The following is a 13364-nucleotide window of genomic DNA, read 5'->3' on the forward strand; positions in this document are numbered from 1 at the left end:
GCAACTTGATGACGTTTATCAGTAAAGCTAAAAATCGTCAGCATTTGTGTGAATGAAAAAATTATGCTGAGTTACTGTTTTCACTTTTAGTTGATAAAATATATAACAATTAAAGTATATCCCGTGCATAGTACATATCACACATATTTATATGAGTGATGTGGCCTATTTCTGACGTTAAAGTAAAACGTTTTCATGCTAAAGTTTTATGACATATTTGGGTTAAAAATATAGTGAAAATTAATGTTGGGTGCGGGTATGTGGCATTTCTAGCAATCTAAACTCAAAATATATTGAGGGCATTTAAGTTTACCATAGTTTTAATGGTTATTACGTTTTGAACAATAGTTTTATCATTTCCGGTCGAAAGGAAGCCAATGAGGCTAAAAGGAACTTTCCACACCCACACTTTATAAAAAAATCCAACGGAATCTAAATATTATTTTATAATTAAAAATTGAAATGAAAATAGTTTTTTGATTTAAGCGCGGCAGATTATAAAAAGTTCATTACTTTTTTTTTGCAATAATAGAAATGCATTTTTTATACAATTTATGCAGCACTGAAAATATAGAAAATTTTTATAAATGGTTTTCTGAATTTCCATTCTTGGCAGGTAAAAATGTAAATGGTTTTGGAATTTCACCTTTTCATAGTTTTGGCATGTCTGTTACATTTAGAAGACCAGTAGTGATCAGATAAAAAGACAAAATGTGCTGTTTGGAATTTTAAGGTTTTTCTTTTAATAAATGAAAGATTGAGAATTTCAACATATTTTCACGTATGTTTTTGTTATGTTGATTAGGATAAATGTTTTCGTTTTTGAATTCTTTAAACAAAACTCTTATATACATATTATATAATATTAAATATGTGTGACAACAATAACTTAGATAAAGAAGAGCTACTCCTAAATTTATACGTGATCATTTTAGGTAATATCATATTACAATTATAAAATGATAAAACATAATTACATTGTGATTACGATGCAAATGTGAAAAAAGTGTTTTTGAAAATAACAATAACCAGAAAGGAATTGAGTTAGATAATAATTTACTTCGTCAGTTTTCCTATTTGACCATTCCGCTACATATGGGATCGATCTCACTGTCGATCTTACTTATGTTTCTGCATTCCATATTTGTTGCCACAGTTTTTGGATCTATCATTTAACCTCTAGATCATACAACGCAATGATAGGTTGGGTGTTGCCATTTGTCACCTTATTTTCCTTTCTTTGGCTAAATCTATAGCTATGAAGTGCCACAGATAACCATCACCGCGGCTTCAGATATCATACGGTATATTAAAGCAATGCTTATGGTGAACACCATGGTAAAGACTGTTAATTGTAGTGTGCAACACTAAACCGATATCAGTTTATGTATCTAATATAAAGGATTTCAATGCGTTATGCTTTAAATTAGAATTAATGTTTTTATCATTACGTTAAAAATTACTACAAGTATAAATTTGATTTTTTATAGAGCACTTTAGTTCGCAATGTAGTCGCCTCTATGGTAATGGTATTGTCTTTTTTATTCAATATATGGATAATTTTTTTTGTTAATATGCATTAATAATTGGCAATTGAGGTGCTATAAATTTATACCTTTGATAAAAATGATTATTATATTGAAGATATTATTTATTGTATTATTATTTATTTATTTTATTATACTATATAGTTTATACTATATACTATATTATACTATATAGCAATATATTTATTTTATTCTACTAATTTTATATATTTATATTTATGGAATAGAATATTTTATTTTATTAGAATTTAAGCAATATAGCTTTTATACAGCTCTTAGACATATTTTTTGCTTAAAGTAGTTAGTTTTAACTTCGAAGCATTAATAAATAAGAAACTTGCAGGTATAAATAATATTTTTCTATATTTTTTTGAAGGTTTTTTCAAAAGTAGTGAACTACAACAACAAAAATTCATTGAATTTTTTCATTTATTGAATTTTTGGCTGACCATACAGCTATCATCAGTGGTCTTGGAAATATTTCTTGTATTTAATTATTCGTAAATAATTTTTTGAAACTGCAAGTACCAGGAATCGTACTCGTGCCCTGCCAAATTTGAAGCTCAAAGTCAGCGCACCTTAACCAACTGATCCAAAGTCGTACTTGACTTTTACGTTCGCATATTTTTCTGGAGTTTTGTTAATTTGCTGTGAAAGTTTTATTAACAAATTCACTTGCTGTGTTTATATTAGAACGAAATTATGAACCAGCTGTATATTTTTTTAACAATGTACTTTTTTAAGAGCCAAAGTTACAGAACTTAATATAGTAATTTAATTTTAAGTTCCATAGCATAGTTTAAACTTCATTGGTTAAGTTGTATATAATTTAATTTTGTGTGCAAAGGTTTTGTATCGTTATAAAAAAACTTATAACTCTTCTGTATACATTAACTTTCTATAATTGGTAAATACATATATTTTTTGCTAAGAATTCCGAAGAAAGCAGCTTGAAGCATAAACCTATTTAGTTTCATAGATGGGTTTGGATATATTTTTTTTATAAATTGGTTTAAGAGTAATTGTTGCTTAAGGCAAGTCTTCTGGAACTTGTTTACTTGTTTTCTAAAAAGAATAAAAATATATTTAAGAAAATAATAGTTAAGTTATGTTATATGATCAGATTAAGTTTTCATATAAGTGCGTACATAACTTTTATGGTCAAGCATATCTCCACTCCCCCGGTTTTGTTGCAGTTTATCACCAACAAAATGTGCACTACTGCATGCTTACTTGGTTTTAGTTTTCAAAAGTGCAATGCATCGTGCTTACGCATTTCTTTGCATAAAATTTCTATTAAAATCCTCATAACAGTATAACAAAACATGGCATTTCACTTATGACCAAAACGAACTTTGGTCGATCTGCCAACAACCAGTACGCATACAAGCTGGAAAATTCCGATAAAAATGGTTGCTACCACATTTCACTGTTAACTTTTTTAGGATGACAGACAACGTAACAGCTTTGTCTTGTTTTGTAAAAAAGATAAATTCTACCTTTTTTGGTAAAAACAATGTATGTGTAAAAAGAAAAAAATAAATAAATACCAACAAACAAAAATTTAAGATTTGCAGACATGACAGAAATCCATCATGCCAACTAGCCAAGCCAACTTCAGCAGTTTTTGTTTCGGTCTGAACTTCATGATATCAAACATTTTGACTTTGTACGTTCTTAAATGCATTTTTATGGTAAATTAATTTTTTTTTTCTGCTAAATGTAGTTATAACAATTTTTTTTATATTTTATTTATTTTAATTAACATATAAATTTATTTAATAATTTTATATCACGTATGTATATGGCGCACATAAGTGAGTTTTTAATATTTCAATTTTTATGAATGAATTTCGATTCAATTTCGGAGCATAGACAAGCGTAGGCTGAAGTTGCTCAATTCGCATTTCCGCTCTAAATATAAGCAAATTTTCTTATTTTTTTAACAAAATTATTTTTTTTATTTAATTTAATATTTGTATTTTTTTTTTGTTTTTGGATCACTTTTTAATCGGGTACTATGCAAAAATAAACTGTATGAATGAATGAATATTATGCAGTAAATAATTTCAAGTTAGCCGAAATGCGAGTAGGCGTTGCCAGCACACGTTTACGTGTTAAATTTAAATTATTTATTAGCAGAAAAGACACCTTTTAGCCACACTTGTTTGCCTTTTCAAATTTGTGAAAATACATACCTATTCACATTATTCACATTGCCATTAGTTCAAATCCGTTGCTGGTGCATTTGCAGTTGCTGTGAATATTTTGTATTTTTAGTTAAATTTTATGCGTCTAGGATTTTGTGCTTTTTAGTACGTGTTATGCTCGCCAGCAAATTTCATAAATCGCGCTCAGGCATACATTTCCAAGTACATCCATAATAACACATATTCGCAATGCGATCTGCTAACCGAACGTCATGTTAATGCATAAGCTTGGAGGTGTTATTAGCTACTTTGCATCCTTACCACATAATCACTGCCGGTTTTTATTGCATTGTACGCTACTTTTAAATTATAAGTTCCATGTGTGTACTTGGCAAATTGGTTAATTTAATGAAGAAATTAATATATATATATATAGTAAGCTAAAGCATGCTTTAAGATAAATTTAAGAACAATTCAGAAATGAACATATGAATTCTAGAAATGAAGAGTGGGTTTTTAAGAGGTTTTAATTATAATTTGAAATGAAACATATTTGAATCATGATAATGCCCATTAATGTTAGAATCTAATTTATGTGATATACTCGTATGTATATATATTCCATTTATTGGATTCCAGATAACGTTTCATTCGAACCAGTCGCAACGTCTAAATTATTTATCAGATATATAAAATATATAGAGGTTTTGCTAATATACAGCTCTAACTGCTTAAAAATTGGATTCCAGATAACGTTTCATTCGAACTAGTCGCAACGTCTAAATTATGTATTTATCAGATATATCCAATTTTTAAGCAGTTAGAGCTGTATATTAGCACTAACTCTGTAACAGCCTCTAAGAGTTTCAATATCTTTGGTTGTATATCAGTAGTAACTCAGCAGGAATGTTGGCTTTTACATAGGCCAGCAACGTCATAAGCAAAGCGGGGATCTCACACAATTTTGTAAGTCAATTTAAGGATCATTACGGAAAATTGTACTCATTAAATATTTTCTGTGATAATTTGATTATGTTGTGCACTGTGTCACATATTGATTAAACATTGAACATTAGTTTTATTAATTTAAGATACAAAATAATTATTAATCATGGAACTAGAGCACACTTTATTGGCCATAATGTTGTGACCGGTAATAACGTTGAGAAATTTTGTCCAATAATTCCAGCAATCTACAGATCTAGTTACAGCAATCTAGTTACATCAAATACTATTTAATTTGAAATGACAATACGTATCGAAAATAAATCAGTTGATAATTGTTAAATGTGTTACTACTAGAAACAGTTTTATCACCTTATAATCAATGTCTAAAGTCCAAAGTACTTATATTTAAAAATTACTTTTTTGTTTCTGTGTATTAAAAAGTTGTGATTGGGCTGTACAATGTTAAGATTCGCTATAATATAGGTGGACTTTTTCCAGTTGCACTGTTGTAGAACAATAGACTTTTATTACTAGATCTTAAGACTTGACAACACCAATGGACTTGGTGTTATTCATAATTTTCTGAATTTATCATAAGAATTTTGGGTATAGCGTAGGAAAAATTATAAAGAGTGAGTATTGTGTCAAAAACTTTAGACGTAATCAATTAATATTAAGTATGTGTTCCAGGTAGATGTTTTAGAACAAGTAATGTATCACAAATAATGTTCATTATTTTCATATTAGTAAACAATTCTTAATTTAATATATTGACTTGAATTATATTAGATTCAAGATATTAGTAGCTTTTGTTGATTTAAACTACATAGTTTTTGAATAATTTGCATTAAAAAGATATTATTGTTATTGTAACACATATTAACTGGATTGTATATCTTCCATTATTGCTAATGCAAGTATAATGTTCTATATAAGAACAATTAATAACATAACATAATAACATAATAGAGCAAATATCATCTGTTCTACGAAAACAAATTTCATCGGTTAAGTAGATAACCATAATACCATTGCTATTGCCTCTATTATTGCTTCTAACATTTAAGGCAGTTGCTAAAAACTTTCTTGATTAAGATTCTACAATAGTGTTATGCACTAATACTAGAGTAGATAAACTACGTGATTTTAGTAAGTGTTCTGCGGTAAAAGTAGAGATGATTTTTTTAGGAAAATTAACCTAATTAAGATACAATATTGCTAGTTATAAATTACTGCTGGTGTGCATAACATATGTAAGTAACATTATCTATATGGGAATTCATATGAATGTTATAGATAGAATAGTTAGAAGTTGAATGTTATAGTTAGAATATTTATTAGTAGTGAAAATATTTAAAGTTATTTCATTTTATACGAGTATAGTAAAATGTTTACAAATATTTATTAGAATTAGAATCTAATTATAAACTATAAAACGATTGCTTTTGTTTGTTGATTATAGTTAGATTTTAAAAAATATTATGTTTAGGTTATCAGAATATAAAATAACCCTGTCTAGAAGGCGAAACAAAGCTATTAAATGTCGAAAATGGTAACAATATAACATGATATTAAAAAAAACAACATAAAGTAACTAATAAACATTTTTTATAAATTGTAATTAAATTATAACTATTATTATAATCACATTTTTATCAGAAAATAAAGATTTTATTGAAAAATCAAAAATTTTTAAAAGAAAAACTAAAAATAATTAGAAAATAATGAAACAGAAATTTTTGTAAGAAATTTAAAAAAATTATCTAGAAATACAAACTTTCATAACTGAAAGTACCATTTTGCAAAGAAAATGTTCGACTCATGGAGATTCGACTTAAAGAATTTTTTTTTGTAATTCTATGTACTTTGCTCTCTAAACCCTGTTTCTTTTGCAAAGAAAAGGTTCGACTTATGAAGACTTTGAGTTAAAGAATTTTTTGTGTATGTAATTTGCTCTCTAAATCCTATTGTAATCTATTTAGTTCGAGTTATAGAAAAGTCGAGTTACAGAAGTTCGAGTTATGGATGTTTAACTGTATTAAACAATTTTCATTGAAAAATTAAACATTTTTTTTTAAAATAACACATTTTTTTCGAAAAAGTACAAATTTTTTTTGAAAATTTTTCATAACAATATATATGACGTCCATATCTTTTATTAAACTTTGTCAATTTAAGTAAATTGCTGAACGAAAATACAGAATTCTAATTCACCGTTCATATCACTACATTTATTTAGGTTAAAGAGTGGGTTGCATAAAGTATAATATATAACATATAATATATATTTTTTTGTAATCGATTAAAAGGCTTTATAGTAGCAACAACAACAACAACAACAACAGCAACAACAACAACGACCAAGCGATATGGTAAAACTATTAAATCTTTTATTACAAAAGCATAGACTCGTATCCATAATTTGTGCCTCGTATCCATGTAATTTTTATGACCTGTACGAAATAATTTAATGACCTGCGGTCAAAAAGTGGAGTTTAGGTAAAAAACAAAAAAAAAAAACCAAAAGAATCAAGTGAGCTGCAACCGCAACAGTTTTTATGTGGCGTTGTTAGTAATTGTTACTTGCAGCTCTTTTAGTATTTATGTGAAAATTATTTCTGAATGCTGCTGCATTTATTGGTGTACAATGCCAGATGAATTTATGAATTGGTTTTATGCGCGATTTTGAGATTGATAGTTACAGATAATGCAAACGAAAGCTTTTACTTAGGCTATAATTTAAAGAAAAAATATTAACAAAAAAGTGGTATGAGTTTCAAAATGAAAAGCAATGAAATTATTGGGGAAAAGGGAAAGTTTTTTTAATTTTAATTAATTTTCTTCTTTTCGAAACAAAAGACATACGTAAGTGTTATATTTAATTATTTTAAATATCTGTTTTGTTTTTGTTTCATTCATATGCAAATGGAAAATATCAAAATTAACCAAATTAACCAAAATTTTACCACTAAATGGTTTTGAAGCAATAAAGTGCAACATTTTAATGAGTAAAATCGTTTTAGTAATTTTAATTTTTTACGCCTTTAATATTCATAATCGATTTTTCGTACCAAATTTTCTTTGGCATGTCGATGATCTCTGCCATAAAAAATCATATCAAATTTCAATTGACACCTTTTCACATCATGAAATCAAAACTAAAAACACTCGACAATCAAGTCAGGCACTTGGATTAATCGGATCAAGTGGGTCTTATGAGTGGTTGCGTTAGTTTTCTGTTTTTTTACACTGAATTTTTGCAAGTTTTCAATGAGTTCGCAATTTATTCGCCACTTAAATTGTAAGGTGTTGCTTCGTATTGGTGTTAAAGTGCACAATTAATGCCAATAGAGTTTGAGCACCAAAAAGGTATTAAGGAAAAAATGATTGAATTTTGTTGACATGTTTGAATTGCTTGTCTTTGTCAGCTAAAATTAATACAAAAACAGTAAACAAAAAAAAAAAAAATTTAATGTTCATTATATATGCAAAATTAATTAAAGTTTTATAAATTTATAATTGCCTTTGAAAGGCTTAAAACTAAGATATTAATGAGATAATAAATATTTATAGGAATCAAAGAAATCAGTGTTATACATTAAGCCATGATTGGTTTTTATCTATATTATAAACAATCCAATTATACAACTTTTTTATATGATTATATATCATGCATTGATATATCTTTTACTTTCATAATTACAATTGTATTAGCAAGGTCAACTTTTTTAATTTATTATTATTAAAATTGTAAATAACTAGATATTATCAATTATCGATTAGCAATTAACTTTTAATTGGTATTTTTAATTTTTGCTTTTATAATGTATTTTCTGACATAACGCACTTTTCATATTGTTATTTAATTAAAATGAAAGACTTCAACATTTCTTTGAGAAAATTAAAGTGTGCATACTGAGAGATAGATAGAATTTGATATAATTTCTTGAAAGAATTACGATTACGAAAATCGCTTACTAAATTACAAGTAGTATATTTAAATAATCAAATAACACCCTAAGGATAATTTAAATAATTTTACTTAAAATGTATATGTGCATCTCTATTAGTTATATAGTAAGATTTAGGACAATTCTAAACAAGATTATATATACTAGTTATATTTTTGAAAAATGACGTATGTAAGTAATATCGGTAGGACTCCAATTTATAGTTTTGGTTACATTTATTCAACCTAGATTAAATCAAGAAAAGAAAATTTTCTTGTAATTCTGTTATTATATCTCTAATATACAATCTAGATTCAACCTAGATCGAATTAAGAATAGTAAAAGCAAAAATGTTCATGTAATTATGTGATTATATCTCTGATATGTTCTTAACTGACAACAAAAATAAATAACGAAATAGGACACTAGAACGGAATGTAAAAATTTAAATATAACTACTTATCTTATTTTTAATAAGAACTGAAAAAATATATCAAATTATATAAATTTGAACTATGAACCATTCTTTTTAAAGAGAAGATGACAAAAGCCTTGACGCTCGAGTCAACTTTTTTAAAGAATTAAAACACGTCCATTTTCTTTTTTGAATGGATAATCAAGCAGGATGCCTTAAATTTTTTACTTAAATTTTTCCTTTAAGTTTTCTGGCGGAGTTTTGTATCTATTTATAATATCGTAAAAACCGATTTATGCCTATAATTCTGTTCGCCTTTGGCATATTTCATAATAAGTATATAACTAATTATTTCCAAAAAAATTGATATTATTCAAAATATTTGAGTACTGTTGCAACATTCTTGCTAACCACTGAGTTAAAGAACTGAATTATCAATACAACTATGAAGAGATGGTGCTTCTCAGCAGAACAAAGCTGTAAGGTTCCTTAGTAGGTTAATTACGCGACATCATGAGACTGTTAATAACATTTTTTCTGATTATCTGGCTTTTATCTGACCTATAAGTTTTCAAGTCATTTTAAATTTAGGAAATCGTTTATAAGATACATTTCGATTTTCATTTAAAAGATCAAATGTTTTTTGTTAGAATCTATCATGGTCTCCGTGCTTCGCTTTGTTAAGAGTCCAGAACCCTGTCAAATTCAATTTTATTTTATACTATTGTATTATACTATACTGCTCTATTACATTTTTAATCATTTTATACTACACTAATCCATTTAACTTCATTTTATCACCTTATTAATTTTATTCTTTTCTAGGCTCAAACTAAATTACGTGTATTTATTTATTTAATATTACACTATTCAATTTCAATTTGTTTTATTATTTTATTTAATTCTATTGTTTTAAAGGTTCAAACCAATTTAAGTGAATTTAATTATGCTAAAATTTTGCTTATAAACTTAGTAGTAGAACTTTGAGGTAAAATATCAATATTATTAATATTATATCTACTTTTTATTATTATTTCAATTAGCAACTTTTCAAAGAATGCTAAGAGTAAGTACACAATAGAAATCTAATAGTCTTTCTGTAATTTATTTCGAATTTCCAACGGATTTATAAGTAGAACTTTGAGTTGAAATATCAATATTATTTAATATTATACCTACTTTTTATTATTCCTTCAATTATCAACTTTTTAAAGAATGCTAATAGTAAGTACACAATAGAAATTTAATAGTCTTTCTGTAATTTATTTCGAATTTCCAACAGATTTTCACAGCCAATATATGAAAACAATACTATACATGGTAGAATCGAATGTGTTATCAGTGATAAACTTGAAACGGATATCTAGCTGATATATGGTTTAAAGTTTTAATTATTACATTATAAGACACGTAGTTCAAACATTTTTTGCAACTTTCTTCAAGTAATCATAATCTAAATAAAATTAATTATCTTTCATATTTGAAAGAATTTAAAGCACATTTTTTAATATAATTTCTCTATTGATTTGTAAAAAGCATTTCCTAAATGAAAAAGAAATTTATATATGCCGTTATATCAGTTTCACCATAAATCAATCAAATTTCTTATTTAATTAAATAAAATTTTCCTGTCTAGCGAAAAGATTAATATGCTTAACGCCTATCACATTTCCTCAAGTATTTTAGCCGTAATGTTAGCAATTTTCATTAGTCATCTTAGACTTTAATGGGAGACTTAAAGATTAAAGCTAAAACCCATAAAACCATATCTAATAGGAAATGGCAGGGGAAATTAATAACAAATTTATTTGATAAATATTGCAACTTAAATGAAAAAAAAAATAATAAAATAATAATAAAATAGCGCATATTCAACGGTATTAAAACCGCGAAGAGGGAAAACACGTCAATGTGAAATTTTTATTTACTGCAACAGGCCAAATTTCATTAAATGCACAATTACAAAATAAAATTACCATCAAAATGTGTGTATTTGTTGTGTGTAAGATTAAAATGATTCAAAAAAAAGTTGAAGGAGCACAAGGAAAAAATTATAATATTTCTTTTTTAAAATTCGAATTACAGTAAATACTGCATGTTTACGGAAAATGATTAAACTTCTACAATTTCCTTTCACTTGCGCGACATGAACACGCACGACACCCATTCGAATGTTCGCCTGATTATGGATGTTGCGGAAGGTGAATGTAAAAAATTGCAGCAGTGTCGATGCAACAATATCAATTTCTCAGTCACATGTTGCAGATCTTTGCGGCATCTAAGATACTACTAAGATACACATATGTGCCACTGACAAGATAGAAGATACGAGATTTAATAAGTCTATATAGAATTAAGCAGTCTGTTGTAGTTTGTATTACCCCCCTCCATTGCCCCCCTCAGACATTTTTGTCTGAGAGAGTGAAAAACGTAAGACTAATTAAATAAATAAGCTTGCAGCAAAATCTGCAGACGAAGCATAAAATTAAGAAATTTAACTTTGCACATTGCAGTGCAATTGAGTAAGCGGGAATGTGACGGAAAAAAATACTCGTATATGAGTTTTGTTGTTTATGTAAACTGAGTCATGCCCATAAAATGCATGCAAATCAGTTGCTGCTTTGCAACGTTAAAATTTGCTTACAATGCAGTTTAACAGTTTAGCGGTTGGTTGTGCGTGTATGCAAATCTGCATGCTTCATGGTCACATGTTGTTGCACGGTCAGTACAATCATAAAAAGATATAATATTTTCATTCATGGACCAAGCCAAGTCCATGTCGTACGTACCTTGTTTGGCGACACATGCCATGACCTTCTTGTGCCTTGACGCTGCTGTTGCATGAATTGTGTTGTCTGCTGTTGTTGTGTTGTTTGTGGCTGCGGTTGATTCAGGTATGTTTGACTTGCACTGATGGAACCATTTGCGCTTCCACATATACTACCGTTACCACTACCAGTGCCACTGATTATCGACGAGTTCTCATATTCTGCTGAACAAATTGAACTGTTCAATGTGACTGTGCTAGCTGCGAGTGATGGCGTTGGAGATGATGCTGGTGATGGTGAAAAGCAACCAGAATCGTATGAATTTAATATACGTAGACGATTGCCAGGACAGAGACCCTATGTAATGGAAAAAAAATTAAGTTGTTTTACGTAAAAGAACAAAATTTACAGAAATTAAGATATATTAGTAATTACGTGGTATAAAATAAATCACTAAGACTATTTTTTTCGTAAAATAATTTTTGTTATGTTGAATTTTAATAAAAATTAAATTGTTGGAACTTATAAGAAAATATCTTTGAGATAATCATAAGCTTATGTTTGACAAAAACAATTGTATGCACTTTTTTCAATATTAACGGAAAACCTACTCAATATCGTTGTTTTTAATTTTAAAAATGTTACTGCATTTTGCTTTTTTGTAAAACTTTTTTTGGTGCAATTTTATTTTGTTTCTTAGTGCAGTTAAGTAGCATTTATTTTATTACTTATTTTATCACTCTTTTGAAGCTTATAATTCATATATTGATTATTGTGTTAGTGTGTACAGTATATTTTTTATTTAAGATGATTGAAATACATCTATTAATTATATACAATAAGTTTCGTTTACCTCTTCCATTTTTCATTTAATAAATTTATAACTATAATTTTTACTACTACTCAAATAAAAAAAACATGTTCTGTTCTTTTGCCTTTTTTCAACAGCTGTAGCTTCGGAAACAAATATTGCAGGGTTGCAATCAGGAGTGACAAATTCTACGTGTATATATGTATATATAAATGTACTATACCATGTTTACATTACGAACTTCTACTATTGAACTTTTCTAGTTCCCAAACGTTTACATTAGTCGTAATTTTTTCTTTCAGAGTTGTAAGAAAACAGTATTAAGTCTGGTTGAAACAAATTGGCATCACTTTTAAAATATGTTAAATGCTTTTTTTGACATATGTTTTTTGTTGTGTTGAACACAATATGAAATATAAAATAAATAATAATATAAAATCATTAATAATATAAAATCATTAATAATAAATAAAAAAACAACAAAATGAATAATAGAGGAGCAATGGTAAGCATTTTTTATCTTATTGCTTTGATATATTGCAATTTGTTATTATTTCTGCACATATGATTTTGAAGAATGACTGGAGTTTCGCAACATAATTGCAGTAAACGTTTACAATAGAAGAATTTTTGAATTTGGTTGCACTGAAAGTTAAGACGTAAAATTTTTGGCGAATAAATTTTAACTCTGAAGATTTTAAGAATATTCTTGTTACTTCACATGTTTTTTTCGTGCAAGTATTTTTTTGCTACTCTGACAAAAAAATTACGGCTA

General features: G+C 27.3%; 1 protein-coding gene across 2 annotated transcripts in view; it reads right to left on the minus strand.

Moving 5' to 3' along the window:
• The window catches only part of LOC119684101 (breast cancer anti-estrogen resistance protein 1-like), a 51983-nt gene that overhangs the window by 9747 nt on the left and 28872 nt on the right, over positions 1-13364 (minus strand). The window contains exons 1-2 of one of the 2 annotated variants that reach the window (XM_038098061.1): positions 12632-12711; positions 11800-12135 (exon numbers count right to left, since the gene is read on the minus strand). In XM_038098061.1, the coding sequence (XP_037953989.1) occupies positions 11800-12135; positions 12632-12640 (345 nt within the window). In that variant the 5' untranslated portion in view covers positions 12641-12711. Of the gene's footprint in view, positions 1-11799; positions 12136-12631; positions 12712-13364 lie in introns of those variants that run through there. The other variant, XM_038098054.1, reaches the window with a different exon arrangement.

This window comes from Teleopsis dalmanni, chromosome 1, assembly GCF_002237135.1.
Source record: "Teleopsis dalmanni isolate 2A chromosome 1, ASM223713v2, whole genome shotgun sequence".
Lineage (NCBI taxonomy): Eukaryota > Metazoa > Arthropoda > Insecta > Diptera > Diopsidae > Teleopsis > Teleopsis dalmanni.